The 15,630-nt window shown below is 43.8% G+C and overlaps 5 protein-coding genes across 5 annotated transcripts; 1 reads left to right on the top strand and 4 right to left on the bottom strand.

Annotated features, from left to right (window-relative positions):
* Window positions 1-398: 398 nt before the first annotated feature.
* IL334_006950 (uncharacterized protein) lies at window positions 399-2,929 on the bottom strand (the record flags this gene model as incomplete). Its single annotated transcript, XM_062938647.1, has 13 exons — window positions 399-634; window positions 730-861; window positions 924-1,124; window positions 1,193-1,246; window positions 1,314-1,392; window positions 1,477-1,691; window positions 1,784-1,957; window positions 2,020-2,088; window positions 2,167-2,236; window positions 2,314-2,519; window positions 2,581-2,593; window positions 2,683-2,736; window positions 2,798-2,929. 13 exons carry the CDS (start codon window positions 2,927-2,929, stop codon window positions 399-401), a joined length of 1,635 nt encoding a protein of 544 aa, XP_062794698.1.
* A 1,250-nt stretch (window positions 2,930-4,179) lies between these two features.
* On the bottom strand, window positions 4,180-5,764 carry IL334_006949 (uncharacterized protein; the record flags this gene model as incomplete). The annotated part of the gene is made up of 3 exons (XM_062938646.1): window positions 4,180-4,439; window positions 4,508-5,367; window positions 5,520-5,764. The coding sequence occupies 3 exons, from the start codon at window positions 5,762-5,764 to the stop codon at window positions 4,180-4,182; spliced, it is 1,365 nt and encodes a 454-aa protein (XP_062794697.1).
* Window positions 5,765-7,092: 1,328 nt separating this feature from the next.
* Window positions 7,093-8,828, top strand: IL334_006948 (uncharacterized protein; the record flags this gene model as incomplete). The annotated part of the gene is made up of 4 exons (XM_062938645.1): window positions 7,093-7,221; window positions 7,294-8,371; window positions 8,447-8,650; window positions 8,743-8,828. The coding sequence occupies 4 exons, from the start codon at window positions 7,093-7,095 to the stop codon at window positions 8,826-8,828; spliced, it is 1,497 nt and encodes a 498-aa protein (XP_062794696.1).
* A 556-nt stretch (window positions 8,829-9,384) lies between these two features.
* IL334_006947 (uncharacterized protein) lies at window positions 9,385-13,490 on the bottom strand (the record flags this gene model as incomplete). Its single annotated transcript, XM_062938644.1, has 6 exons — window positions 9,385-9,885; window positions 9,982-10,276; window positions 10,370-11,232; window positions 11,346-11,581; window positions 11,648-12,859; window positions 12,986-13,490. The coding sequence occupies 6 exons, from the start codon at window positions 13,488-13,490 to the stop codon at window positions 9,385-9,387; spliced, it is 3,612 nt and encodes a 1,203-aa protein (XP_062794695.1).
* A 1,109-nt stretch (window positions 13,491-14,599) lies between these two features.
* IL334_006946 (uncharacterized protein) lies at window positions 14,600-15,629 on the bottom strand (the record flags this gene model as incomplete). The annotated part of the gene is made up of 3 exons (XM_062938643.1): window positions 14,600-14,721; window positions 14,849-15,159; window positions 15,394-15,629. 3 exons carry the CDS (start codon window positions 15,627-15,629, stop codon window positions 14,600-14,602), a joined length of 669 nt encoding a protein of 222 aa, XP_062794694.1.
* Between the last annotated feature and the right edge of the window lies 1 nt (window position 15,630).

Raw genomic sequence — 15,630 nt, 5'->3', positions numbered from 1 at the left:
CCATCTTTTGTGCAAGCTCTACACCATGTCAAGTTCCTCTTTTTCTTCTTCATGTCATAAAATGCTTGGGCTTTCGCTTAACGCGAAGAAGTACTGTTGTGGTCATGAGAATGAAGGTCTCAGTGAACGTGTGTTGTTCATATATCTTGGATAAAGGTACACGAAAGAGCTTGAATCCATGCCAGTTAGTATGGGTTGCTGCGTTTGGATGTTGGCTGTACAAGGTAAAAAGTATTCATTTGACAACATCACAGACCTTACTGACTCAAAGAACAGATACTTAATCTTGAGTGATACCGTCTCCGAAGGGTTCAACACAGGACAATCAATATGACTCTGTCTCACTACGAATGGCGCCCACATCCACTCGTTTCTAAGTCGGGGTGGGTATTGATCGATCATTGAGGGATGGTTTGACCTGTTCGAGCAGCATGATCTTTTTGAACATCCGTTACGTATTTTCTCATTCTCCAAGGGGCGATTCCTTTTTCGTACATCTCATCCAACTCTGCTGGATTTCGACTGGCTACTTCTGGAAGTAGGAAGATTGTAAGGATCCAAACGAGAGTTCCGAATCCAAGGAAGATGAATGCGGTATTATAGGTATTATTACCCAATCTCTTTCCACCGTCCACTGTATACGCCATAATTCACAATCAGCATTTATTATTCATCTCTCTCATCTCTCAAGCAGTACTGCTTGTGGGAGGTGGACGAACAGTAACTTACAAAGCATGATCGGGACCGAAGTGTTGAATGTCAATCCGAAAATGACCGCGATACCAGATCCCAAACCCGATGTTCTTGCACGAAGCTTTTGAGCAGCGACCTCACCAGCGAAGGACCAGCCGAATGCACCAACTACATCAATGTCATTGTCAGTGTTGAACAGACGTCGCATACTAATCAGGGAGAAGGCTCACGACCAACAGATCCAGCGGACCAGAAACAAGCGGCAGCGATCAAAAGATCCTTTGTCCGGTTGGTATGAGGCACATGGCCTAGAATACCGATGACTAAAAGCATCGCACAACATAATCCACCGAGGTAAATAACAATGTTTCGTCGACCAAATCGATCAGTCGTAAGGGCAAAGACGATGACAAAGAAAATTTTTATTCCGACTATCGAGCGAGAACATCCACATGTTAATATCCTACTGATATTGAAGCCGGAAGAAAAAAGAACGCACAAAGAATAGAGGTGATCTCGAACGCGTTGGTGAATCCAGCCTCTTTGAAGAAGACTGCAACGAAAACGCATCAGACCTCCAATCCCCAGCCAGGATGCTACAGTATAATGTGGGAGCTTACGAGAAGCGTATCCGGATAAGAAGGCAAGACCGGTGAGTTGTTGACAGGAAGCGGGGAGAGCGGCAGCAAGTGTACGTTTCTGTGATCATCAACGTTTACGATGTTAACTGTCTACTCGTTCTTCCTGATGGCCATTTTTGATAGGGATCGTCTTTACACTTACCCAGTTGTTTCCCCTAAAACAGTCTGCGTAGGATCTCAGCACTCCTCTCCAGTTGTGTTCTTCCAACCCAAGTTCTGCCAGTCTTTCTTGCTCTTCAATGATGATGTTTTTGATGATATCGTATTCGGCCTCAATATCGTACCCTTTGACACCTCCATTGACTCGCTTAAGAACAGCGACACCTTGGTCATGTAAACCTCGGGCGGCGTAGTAAGCTATGATATTCGGTAGTCAAGATTGATTTCAGCTCGAAAACATAAAATTCGAGAAGCAAGAAGGAGGCACAGAGCGAGACCATAAGACTTACAAGGAGTTTCAGGAAGATAAAGGAAAATGGGAAGCATGATACCCAAGAAACCCCATTGAGTCAAAATTGGGATTTTATACTCCTTTTCGCCTAACGTTTTCTTGCAAATGAAAAGAATCAAAGGTCCAAGGAAACCTCCGGTATGATTCCATCCTGAGTAAGCTAAAAGCATACCTAAAAGCAGATTACAAGTAAGTGATATGTTTTGGTTGTGCAATACTTGGCGAATGACTTACCGCCTCGGATATTGGCTGGAGCCCATTCAGCAACGTAGATTGGTAGAGTGGCTTGAAGACAACCGATACCTACAATGACAGAGTTGCACTTTGATCAATATATCTTCGTTTGACATTTATCATTTGAAAGGAATCTGTTTCACTCACCAGCACCAGCTAAGAACTTGGCAGCAGCCCATTGCTTCCAATTAACAGTAAAAGTCTCGATCATGATAGACTATTTACACAATTATCATAAGCTCTCTTCCGAGCTTCGCCTTCGACACGGGAGGTGATTTGACTAGATTCACTCACACCGACTAGAATCAACCAGAGCAGGTAAAGCATGTATTTTCTTCCAATTCGATCACTGATAGGAGTCAAAAGCCACATCCCTACCAGTTGACCGAGAGATTGTACAGCACCCCATGTGGCGGTGGCGTGAGTGGTGAGCGCGATCTTCCCAGCAGCGTTTTTCTCTCCTACACGAGCGACGAAACCTGGATTGGCGATGACGTTACCTGAATAAAACACTATATCAGTACAAAATAAAGGCAGGTCTTGGATGTAGAGGAAATTTACCGTTCAAGTTGATCTGTAACGTTTAGTAAAATCAAATCAGCCGTAACCTTGTGTGATACCTCATGCTCTCCCTTCCCCGAGTGAGATTTTGTATGAACTTACTTGATAACCGTCACAAGCAGCAGCGAAACAAATCATATTGCAAATCAGGATTGCCTGGAGTGAATAAAGACGTCTTTAGTATATTATGGTCGAAGAGGGGAACGTAAATACTCACCTTCCAAAACCTTTTGACTGTCTCCCATCGCGTGAGATTATCAAGATCAGATTTGAGGATGGGTGCTTTGAGAGCATCTTCTTTGACATCCTCGAGCCGAGATTCGTATGGTTTGATTTCGTTAGTAGCCATCTGGATTGAGGATTCAGGTAGGAATTGCAATATTGGTGAGTATCTAGCTCGATTGAATTGAAGGCAGAACCAGGAAAACCATTTCAAGCATTCATAAAGTCCTGTATATATAACTTTCGGAACTCATTGCTCTGTTACAACGCTAAAATGCAAGGTTACAACTTTCTGGCAATTCGGGGTATCACACATTTGTGGTAAAGTGGTAAAGTGATCAATCGTTGGTTCCTAGCTGGATATGGGTAGATCATTACTCCGCCGAAATGGTAGATTGTTCTTCCATCCTACGTCTCTGGGTTATAGTACAGCATGGGCTCGTGATCAGAAGGAGAGTATTTTTCGGAGGTTTAAGGTAATCCTGTTTTGTTGTAACAAGTGGATATCTTATAGCTCCTCAGTTGCCCCATGGAGTATGACACGGCATGTGGGAAGTGGGGGCAGATACAATTTGGGGTGGGGTGCTTTGCCCGCTGTTCTGCTCGTCGGTTTGGGACCACTTGGAGATCCCATCCCCTTCCGAAAATCATGCTCAAGAGCAGAGGGTGAAAGGTGAGGAGAGATGCGTGACTACTATAGATAGATTGATTTTGTTGGTTCTTGGCATTCAGGGCATGACGGAAGCAATATCCGGGGTATCCATCTTACCTTTATTTTTAAGCTTCATCTCTTTAAACTATTTTTTCAAGATTTCCCCCATATGCTCGTGACGTTTTACCACAGGATAAATTCAGCTTTCAGGAGACAGCATACATGTGACATACTGGTTCGAGCAGAGAATGGTGACCCACCGGGCTCCAAACATCCCGAAGAGTCTGTCAACAAATCCATTAATCCTCACTTTGCCTCCTTTTCCCGCAGTAAGACTACCCACCGGTGCCTACGAGAATGGGAAATTGTGTCGTCGAATTTCGTACGCCCTTATCATGAGAAGGGTGTCCGGTAAATCTACAATGAATCTGGTGTCTGGACGATCTGTGTCGGGGCATCAATTGTACCGATAATTTTCCTCGGTACAAGCAGCTTCACGTCAGGTATCATCTCGGGAATGAGGAGGAGGAATACACGATTTAGGACATCTTTTGAAAGGATAGGTTAACTCGTTCAGCAGACATCCACCGGAAACCAAGTTCTGCCAAAAATGGATTGTACGCGAAGTTATACAGTAAACCCCTAAAACGTCCATGCATATACGTCTTCGGTTAGACTGAACCAAGTTGCTACGTTCCTCTACGTACTTGACCGATTAGTAGGAATTAATCAGCTTTCTGTCTCTTTCCCATTGTCTTTCCCCTATCGATCAGATCATCACCTGACGATTCTTCAGCGTCTTCATGTATCACACCATCATCTACGACTCCACCTCTTCTTGCTGCGTTCTCATCGAACATACTTCCAAGTCCTGCAGTAGGACGTGAAAACGCCGCATTGGGTGCTGAAATTGGATTAAAAGCTGATTGAGATGATGGAGGAGGTATCAAGACGTTGATCAAGTATGACGTGGATAGACCAAGGACTAAGACGATTATGTCATTTGTCAGCTTCTTTGACTTAATCCAAGGAGGTCATGGATTTTCCACTCACCAATCCCTGATAATTTTTCTGGTGGATTATGAAAGTAAATTCCGGTCATCAAAATCATCCAAGCCCAAATGCCAACCAACACCGTGGCTGATACGCTTATCCACCAATGTGCTGTATTGATCGAACCTGTATCTCTGAACAATGTTCTGTTGATTTTACCTGGTTTGACAGCCCATGATTTCCAAGTTTCAGCTAATTCTCTTCCTAATACCATGATGCTCAAAGTGAGGAGAAATGCGTGACCTGAGATATCGAAACCCCTGTGCCATCTAGGTCGGGGTAAGGCGTGAAGAGGATCATGATCTGATGTAGCATGGATATTTGCTGACGAAGGGATGAGTGAAAATAATTGAGGGAAAGTTGAAGGTGTTAATGGTTTTCCCGTACAAAAATCTTGAGGAAGTGGAACGTATATCTTATTTACTTGACTTGTTGTTCCAGGGATTTCAGGTCCAGCGGTGAACAAGCTGGGGAAGATTTCTCCAACAGATTTCATATCTACTCCAGCTGGTAAAGGAACAGCACAGTTTCCACCAGTTAAAGCGATAACCCTATCTCCTAAACCTGCACCAAAGAACCAGCTTGTAAACAACAACCAAGCCGCGGTAGCCAATATCCACACCCCGAATCTTCTTGTTCTTGAGTAAGAACCAGCATCATTCGAAGAGGTCGTTGGAGGAGAGGTGAAAAGATGTAAGAGGTATAAGAGGGAAGTCCAACCCCAAGCTCGCTTGACAAAAACGACATTTAGGATATTTGATTTTCGCGCAAAATAGGCCGCTCGATGAGGAAGGGAATGATGATGTATCTCTGACGTGTTAAGGGATGTCGATCGAATGAGGGAGTATAATATACCGCATCTATGTCAGTCTCACTTGTTCAGTATAGTGCTCAAAGGTGGTTGAAAACGTTTCATGAGGGTGCGATGGCGGAAAGGAGGAACCATCCAAGAACTGTGTCTGTTTGTCCAAAGGACCGAAGTCATATCCAAGAGCAGAGAACAGAAACTCACAGCATCAAAGAACTAACGATACCGCCGAGCACAACTTGCTCATTCGCAAGTATCTTCTCTGCGAATGTCTGAGGTGTAAGAGAAGCAGATTGAGAAGTGGATGTCATGCTCATCCTGCGAGCGGCGGGAGACTTGGGCTTGATATCTATAGGAGAAGCATAAGAAGCTGAATTCGACCGGCGATGAGGAGTGGTTATCGTCGGTCGAGAGCTTTTGGGAGTGGAAGGAGGTTGGGGAGAGGACATTATGGCTGACAGCTAACAGTCAAAGGAAGGTTGACGAGATGAACGGAAGGAGACTGTTTATCGTGGATTGCAAAGGGAGTTGTGATTTGTTCCAAGAGCTTCGATCGGATCGCTAACGATACATATCGCGAGTGATGGTTGAAAAAGGGGGTATGAGTAGTATGTCTGGTGTTGCGATTATCTCCATGTCTTGAGAAGAACGTTGCTGTCAAACACAGCGGCAACTTGGCAGTGAACAGCATCGCCCACTCTCACATTCTATTAGTAAAATTGCACGACGCGTCCAAAAAGGGGATGGGATGGCGGCGATGACGTAATTGATAGCGAAGACTATCCTAACGTGTAACATCAACTCATGCAAGTTATCGCTCTTTTCGTTTCTCACATGTATCAATCGCTCACTCGTCATCCTTATATGTGCGGGTGGCCTTGGACTTTTCAGTTCATACACCCAGACCTTATGAGCTCGCAAGGCATAACCTTCACGTCCGTTATGTGCGAGCAATTCGAGGACCCATGCAGCTCGAAAGACGAAGGGGAACACCGAGATATTCATCCCGATGACTGACGTATACCTTTGAGTTCACATTTACTGATTGTAGTGATCAAGTAACCCATCTCCCGAAAATAATTAAGTTAGACCATTTCCCGCCCGAAAATGGTACAATCTACCCCTTCATGGATCGCAGATGTTTTCTTCCCATAACAGTCGAGGTTGATCGATACTCCGATCTCAATCCGCATCTCATAGTCACCTAATTTACAATCCATTTAAAGAAAAACATCCTTCAGACCCATCTACCCATCGACTCCAACCTGAAAAGCAGCATCCTTTCAATCTCGTAAACTTTCAAAGGATACGAAATGCTCAAACGACAATCACCGCATTCTCCTTCCTTTCCCATTATCCTCCTATCCCTTGGAATGATGTTCTAATGCGTTCCATCTCAATATCAAAGGATGAAAAGACAAAGGTAGCGATACATTATGAGGGAGGGGAAATGATCAAGTAGATTATATGGCTGATCTTTCATGAGTCCTTGGATGAGATATCTCCTACCTCATTAGCTTTCAATCTTGCTTTTGCTGTTGCTTTTGCTTTTCTTTCTTTTAGTTACGTTCATTTTACTTTGTCTACTGATTGCGAGTAGAAGTTGAAAAACACATATATATATAAGAGTGATATACCGAGTTGTCATTCATTCGACTTTGACATTATATCCTAATTGAAAACCTCATTCCCATCTTAAACTATTCACTCGTTTTTATATCTCGATAAATAGACTTTTACACCACATCTTCACCCAAGTATAGTCTTCGGTGGCAACATGCCTGGTTTCTTCTCTCTTCCTTATATGCTAGGCGCACTAGTTGCTCTTGGTGTCGCTCAAGCATGTTACTATTACGTTTATCTTGAATCTCCCACTGATTATTACTACAGATACTGTAACGTTGGAGTGAGTGACGATCCCCTCTTCCTCCTTACACGCAAGTTGTCCATATGCTGACGTTCGCGTGAAATGTAACAGTGTGCAGGAATGGACCAAAACGACGAAAACTTCAACCAATGTTGTCTTCCCATGACATCTGGTCAGACTGCACCTGCCGTCTGTGAAACTTTATCTGCCTCATGTTCAGCTGCCGGAACCACCTGTACTTGGGGATCAGCCGCTGTTCCAACTAGTACTCAGCCTTCTGCCATCGCCACTGCTCCAGCAGACTACACTCCTCCTGCTGTATCTGCTAGATCTGCTCCTCCATCGACATCAACTGTCTGGGTTACTCAAACTACCACTACCCCTTGTGCTACCCCGACTCCTCCCCCTACTACCTCCCAAGCTTCGGTGCCCACCTCAGCTCCCGAAGAGTGTGTCTGTGGAGAAACTAGTCAAGCTGCTGCTGCCACTACATCTACCAAAGATAGTGAAGGTGACGCACCGAGTGCCGACGATCTTAGCCGACCCAAGGACGGTTTACGACGAAGAGGAATTATGATTCGAAACGAATGCGTCTGTCCATCGTCTTCCGCCGCTCCTGCTCCTACGACCGCTCCTGCTCCTGCTCCTGCCCCTGCCCCTCCTGCCGAAGAAATATGCGACTGCGGAGAGACCAGTCAAGCAGCTGTTCCTACTACGTCTACTAAGGATAGTGAAGGTGACGCACCCAGTGCTGAAGACCTCACTCGACCTATAGATGGTAGAAGACGAAGAGGAATGATGATTCGTGATAAATGCGTTTGTCCTTCTTCTTCTTCTTCTTCCGTTGCTCCCGTACCAACCACTGCTCCTGCTCCTGTCGTCACTACCGCCCCCAGTCCGACCACCGACAATGCCGGCGTTCCAACAACTGCTCCCGCTCCTTCAGAATGCGTTTGCGGTACAACAGGTATTGCCGCTGTCCCCGCTACCACCAAAGGAAATGAAGGTGATGTGCCAAGTGCCGACGACCTCACCAGACCTAAAGATGATGAACGACGAAGAGGTATCATGATTCGTGATGAGTGCGTTTGTCCAACTTCAGATTCCGCTCCTGCTCCCGCCGAGACATCATCTTGTGAAGAATCCAAAGACAGTGCGTCAGCTCCTGCTACTACGCCCAACGGTGAAGGTGAGTTTTATCCTTCTACTACCTCAAGCTCAAATTACCGTATGGCAGATGAACTAACATGATTCGCACATGTAGGCTCTACTCCCCTTGCACGAGCATTGGGAGCCAGAAATACTCCTCGAGGAGAGAACCACAAGAGGGAGACTAACCCCGTCGTCACTGTAACTTCCACTTCAATGGTTACTACCGATGATTGTGCCCCTTCAACTTCTGCAGCTTCACCTCCCGCTACCACTGAAAACGCCTCTGTCCCTACTACTTCCACCCAAGACCACGAGGGTAAGTCCAATACCAATTCTGTTCAGCCACAAGAATCGAGGTATAGCTTGTAGATAATTTTGGCTAAATTCATGACAATCTCACATAAATAGGTGCACTCCCCGATCCTACTGAAACTCACGTCGGAAGTGACCCCAGCAGGAAAAAGAGAAATCTTGGGCGATGGAGGGACTTTTAAAGTGTCTGTATGGCTTTGTCATCTTCGAAAGATGATTAACAGATGCAATGAAAACGAGAAAAAGATGGAGATGACGATGTGGAAGGACAATTTCACCATGACGGCGATTGCGATTTTGAGAGAATAGATACCTGGTATCGCCACTTTGTGCGTGCCGAATTGAAATTCCAGAGATATTCAATACCATATATACCAGTACATCATGATGATTCTAGGACAGTTTTGTTATGTGATTCATGTGTATAAATTGCTTCAAGTGAGTGTAACGAGGCTCATCCACATCATGTGATAACCAGTTTGGAGTACGATGTTAGTACATGAGACTGTACAATCCGTAATGTACTGCAGAAAACATTGTCCTCTGTCAACCGGAAAACGTAAGATTCGAAAATCAAGTTAGGTCATGATCGCTATTCTACCTGTGTCAAATACATTCGTAGGACAAACCAACTTGTATACAATGTATCCTTCCCTTGGAAAGCGAGAGTGGTAAATCCCATGCTGTGTTGAAACAGGGAGATACACAAATACATCCCGATGCTACATCTCTATTGCACTACAATTTACGACCTTTGAATCCATTTGTATTGCCATTTGGATTCCCATTCCCCCAGCCCGTATCATCATCCGCTAGAGGACCTAACGGACCGTATTTTCTAGCTTGTTGAGAATTAACACCTCCAGATCTTTTTTTAGCATGTCCATTCCCTTGTGGTCTGCTTTCGATCGAAGAAGAGACACTATTGGCAGTAGTTGGCATATCAGGTGTTCTAGGTCCTGATCCATTCATGTTCATGTTCGTATTCATGTCCATATATCCATTGGTGTGGGTGTTGGAAAGTGTTGGTGAAGTGAAATCATGTTGATGTCTGTGAAGTGGACTTGGTATATTTCCATTTGGTCTGAAAGAAGCTTGAGGTCGATCATCAAATCCTGAATCTAATATAGCTGCCATTTCGTCCATTCCTAATGTCTGACCTCCGAGATCATCATGGTTGTACGAATCAGCAGGTAAAGCGATGGGTGGTGGTGGGAATGCTGGGTTGTTCTCGTTATACTATATTTTAGGAATAAACACAAATCAGCCTCATGTATACTGTATTTTACCCTTTACGCAGAGTAGGTTATCAAACGGATGAAGAGACAAACTTACACCACCAATCTCAGCACCCCATACATCTTCTTCGCTACCGAAGACACTCCCCGAATCACTTTCATATTCACTTCTCGCCCATGCACCTCTTGGCCCAGGTCCTAATCCATCGTTATCTCCATGGAATCCAGCACCGAAAGTTCTTTCCATATCTCTTCTCCTTTTCTCTTCTCGTCTCAATTTTCTCAATCTTGATTTCTCCCAATCTTCCCATCTTCTCAGCGGTACCGTCGTTCCATCAAAGACAGCCGTCTTGTCATCATGTCCTTTTGATCGGACTTCTCCTTCCACTCGTCTATACACATCAACATTATGTTCATATCAGCGTCATACTCAAATGTAAGATATAGAGCCTTCCACAGAGGTTGTAACAAAACTTTTTACTCACCTAGTCTCACCCCATGAGAAATCATCGAAATGCCAGAACGAGTAGACCGGTAGTACGAAGTTCCAAATCGGTAATGCGAATAGATAAACGACCATCCAAGCCACATAAATGACTTTTCTAGTAGTGATTAAAATCAAAATTGCTGGTAAACCCAATACTGCCGCTAATAACATCAAAGGAATAGCTTCTTGGAATGAATTTGGTGGATCTATAATTGAATTGATGATTAAAGCTCCTGTTAAACAGATAGCCACTGGTAAAACTACCGTTCCCACTAGATCCATGAATACCACAAATTGCATCGAAAAGCAAAAAGTTCCACATAGATTCCTCACTCTTACTAATTCCATCAGGTTGTGTACTGTCGAATTGATCCATCTTCTTCTTTGTGACAATAACACTGAAAAAGTATCCGGTGCAACAGTACGACATTTAGCTTGAGGTAAGAAAATATTCTTTCTTCGAGGGAAAGTACGTAACATTATCGTTGATAAGAATCGATCTTCTCCTAGGAGTAAAAGGTTCTTTTGATGTAAGGTATGAACTTCGGATTGTGAATATTCAGAAACGATCTCAGGTTTCACCAAAATCGGTACCCAATCGTTATCGGTATCTTTTCTAGCTTTGATTCGGTACATGCTGAAACAACCAGGTAAACATGTCACACCACCAAAGACAGACTCGAATGCTTTGACATGATGATGTGAGATGAAATATTCGTAGACTTGAATTGCTGTCACCCATGATTGTCGCTTGTTTGCTATTCGAGTTTCCCCACATACTCCCATGATCATGTTGTCTTTGTGCATACAGTTGACCAGGTATCGAAGCGAGTCGGGGTAGATGCGGGTATCCGCGTCAACCTGTGGCGAGGAAGGGGAATGATGGCGGAGAAGGGTGGTGAGAGACGAGTAAGGGATTGATTTAAACAAGGTCAGTCATACCCCAACATGTGGCGAAGAAATGTATGACTTACCATCAAACAAGTCTCAAAGTAATCAGGCGTTACACCCGTCAAAGTCTGAACTTTCCTAAAAATATCGAAGTCCAATGGAGACATTCTATCATTGTATGTTACTCTTGAGAAGAAATTCATGAGAATAAGTTGAGAATCTCTTTTACCACGATTACCAGGTTTTTTATCCCTTGCTTCTGATGGCATACCGCATTTCACGACTATGATTGTTGGTGTCCTATGACCGTTCTTTGAGACTATGCGGGGTGTAAGCGGATTCGTCTGCCCCGACATTCCACAGTAATGGGTGCTGATTGACTTACCATAATGTCCAGCATAAACCATTGCTCTATTTTCCCTTTTGGCACCTATACCAACAGCTATATAGCCCATTGGCATCGGATTCCCAAATCTCGGATCAGCATCCATTAAAGCTACGCATATATCTGGTGTTGACATTTTTTCTCCATGACCAGTAATCATACCATCACAAACTACCCAAATCAATTTTCTTGAATCTGAATAATTCGTTGATGCGATTGAATCTATTGTACCTTTGACTGAATCGGCTCCTTCAGAATAACAAGTTACCAAACAAACAGTGAATAATTCTGCTCCAATTTTGGCTAACGATATTAATGGTTCAGGTGATGACGGGTTATTGACTAGTGTAGTAGAAGATGAATTTGGTAATCCGTTGATCTTTTTCCCATTTTTTACTTTTTGTTTACTCGAATTCGTATTTGAATTTGACCAAGGCGCCGTTCCAGTTTTATTGTGAACAGACATGTTGGCTCCTTCAGGCATTACAGCTGGACTAATTGCTGTTCTAGCTAAATCTCTAGGTGGTAGAACCAATCTTGCTGAAATGAACCAGTTGAATATACAAGCCATGATGAATCTTACAACCACGACACCTAGGATTACACCTAGTGAAGTGTAAAGGAATAAACTTGCTACGAAACAACCAGGAGCTACTTTATCTATTCGTCCAGCGGCATATCTTGCTTGCATACATGGTATTGATTCTTGCATTGCTTTTCTATGATAAAACAATCTTGTGGCATCTTTACCGGATGTTGATTGATTTGAGAGTACTTGACGAATAGCAGTGTCTACTTCATCCCCTTGAATAGCTGTTGGATTAGCAAGTAGATATGGTGACATGTTCAATACGACACCATCTAGAACCAAATAATCTTTCAATGCCGCAACTTGTTCCCAACTATATCCTTCTATCTTGGACGTGTTCTGTATACCTAATGCAGAAAATGTTGAATCTCCTGGTTTATCTAATGGACAATCGGCTGTTGTAGAAGTCGTTGTACTAGTAGTCGTCGTAGTGGAATTTGCACAGAAAGGCGAGGTGGTGTATTTGGCCGTTGATTGACATTGTGGATAATCTGCTATTGTACGAGTGAAGAGATTCGTGATATCTTGACCTGCCATTTGTTTTGATAAAGCATAGAAATCAACCGTTTCCTGCGTTTTCGATGTGGATACATTGAATACATATCCCGAAATACTGAGTGTTACTGGAGAATAATTGAAACGGTATTAGCTATCTCCCTTTATGGCAGCTGAGGTCCGAACTTGGCTCTGAGGGTTTATAGGTATGACGATAGGATCTCCAGGGTAAGAAGAGTCAAACAGTAACTCACAGTCATCTTCACCCAATCTATCATATAAATGACCTTGATTACCACCATCGGGACATAAAGCTTTCTGCAGACCCATAGTGACGAAACCGACTATACCACCTAACAGAATTGCTATCCAACAAAGAGTCACTTTTTCTCTCCAAGCCTGTCTGCTTTGTTTCTCTTTTATTCCAAACCATTTTAGGACTATCGGTGGTGCCCACCATGTCGTAGCGTAACACCATACTATCCACCAATCTAATCCGTTTGTCGTCGAAGATGAAAGTGGGAAACTAGAAGATGAAGAAGCGTTATTTGAATTCGAAAACGCTGTTGGTGGTGGGGCGATCAATGGAACGGGTGCGACATGTCTTTCCGGTCTAGTCAGTGTTTTACCACGCTTCAATGTAGCTGATCTGCCATTGACGTTATTGTTCGATTTGTTATTTGATAACGTGGGTCGTCGAGTGGGTAGAGGAGCGGTGGACGTGAATGGTAATGGTGCATCGTCGTATTTGCCTGGCATGATGATGAAGATTTCGAGAGAGGAGATGAGGGGGATGAAGGAGGCTGACGGGGTATTGGCGGGGGTATCTGCCTATCCAGAGGCAGTGTGTTTGTAATAAAACAATTACTTTTTGTTCAGGCAGCGTATCAGATCAACGTTTTTACAATGAATATAGATGCCACCGGAGACATGTCGTATATTTTGGGTGTGGTGTAGAGTACGATTCCAGCCCAGAATTCAGAATGCAGACTCCCGAATCTAATAACCAAATTTATAGATTTCCGAAATGTGTATTCCTCCCAGCACTATATTCTTCGAATGATGGGATTTGCGAGTTTGAAATACCCGTGCTAAGGATAGGTTTCGATGGAATGGTAGAAATAACGATTAGTCAATCTGTGTATCGAACCGAACGAAGATGGGATGTAGTTTAGTCCTTTCCAGTCGTATATAATTAAAATCCTGTAGAGTTTCTACGTTGTCCTACCTCGATTGTCGGACGGGGAGCGATGTGAAAGACAGATGAACGAGATGGACGTAGATGATAGTGATATGATTTCAAAGTGATGATAGAGCACGGTTCGTTTATTCTTTTTGCGTTGGATGCTCGTGTAACCACTATCTCGAAAGTTCTACTTATTGGTGTGATGTCGTTAACGAAACTGTCAATGCTAGGTGGTCAAGCTATCCGATACAGTCAAGCTGCAGATCTTGGTATATGTAAGGGATACAATCTGATGTGAAGAGAATAACTTATACAAATGAATGTGAAACGCGTCGAAATTGTCATGAAGAAAGAAAAGAAAGACGCCAACAAAAACATGCACATCAGTCAAAATCCCTGTCCCTGAATTCCTACTTGTTGATTACAAGAAATTCGTAATGACAGATTACAAGAAATCGTAATATGTCACCAATTGACCTGGAATGAGAGAATGTAGAATGCTCATATATAATTCTCAGAGAAGGCCAATGCTAATTAATGATACCGAAATCGATTGTCCATATTGAAGGAGATCAAATGCTATTAATGTATAAATTTGATTACGATACACCAAGAAAAAGGAAAAGCCGGTAGCCCTCTCCTTCATCCTACTCCGGAAAATCCACAGTCTCCAAGTCCCACATCACCTTCTCAATATCCCCCAAGCTGATAGAATCGTAATTAGTAAACTTGTGAATATGGCCAGATGAGCCGGTTGGGCAAAAGTGGTAAATGCGTCGGAACACGTTGAGCACGTCCAGCCGTCTGAGGATAAAGAGGTTGTCAGCTGTCAACATACTTCATACGGCCAAGTCCCGTCCTCCCTTACTTTATTCCTTCTTATTTCAACTCCTTGCTTCAAGTATAGATACATATGCGAATCCACACTCACCAGATAAAGAAGTGTATCCACCCGGACGATACATCATGAAGTTCTTACCTGCGTATGGACTCAGATATCCACCTTTGACAGCTGCGCCATCACCTCTTTCATCATATATCTTCAGGACATAAGTAGCTTCCGCAAACGGTACCTGACCTGGTATCTGTTCCCACTCATACGGGTTCCAAACTACTTTGGTGGTGTTTCCGGGGAACACATTGGCGGACACGTTGCCTGATGGTGTGGGATTAGGTCCAACGGGATAGATATTCCCGTTTGCTGAACAGGATGCTACGATTGTGAGCGATGATGGCTGGACGCTGTGTAATGGGTGGGTGGGTGGGAAAGATGAGAAGGTCAGGGAGTAGATGTATCAGCACAAATCGTTCATCCTTGGGGATAGATTACGGATTGAACAATGCTTATGAACAATGTTTCTGCTCTGGGCATGATGACATTCCCCAGCCTCCCACCCGATAAAATCCATCTAACCCACCCTCCCGCCCTTTGATGAGATTCCTCACCCGATTTGAAATGCACCTGAAATAACTCACTATAAGCTAGTAGCGTTCCAACCAAAAGTGATCCAGTTATCTTGAGCGATCTTATAATAACTTGCACTTGCAGTTGAAGGAGGTTGAGTGACTGTGATCCCTCCTGCTGCTGCCGTAGCGGGGATCGATATTGATGCAGTGGAGCTGGAATTTCGATTTCCTGAGGAGCCTGGTGCCGAAGCTGAACCTGATGCTGAAACTGATGGTCTGGCAGTGACTGATCCAGAAGCGGACATT

The sequence above is a fragment of the Kwoniella shivajii genome, chromosome 10 (genome assembly GCF_035658355.1).
Source record: "Kwoniella shivajii chromosome 10, complete sequence".
Classification (NCBI taxonomy): Eukaryota; Fungi; Basidiomycota; class Tremellomycetes; order Tremellales; family Cryptococcaceae; genus Kwoniella; species Kwoniella shivajii.
This window is presented reverse-complemented; position numbering and strand designations above follow the sequence as displayed.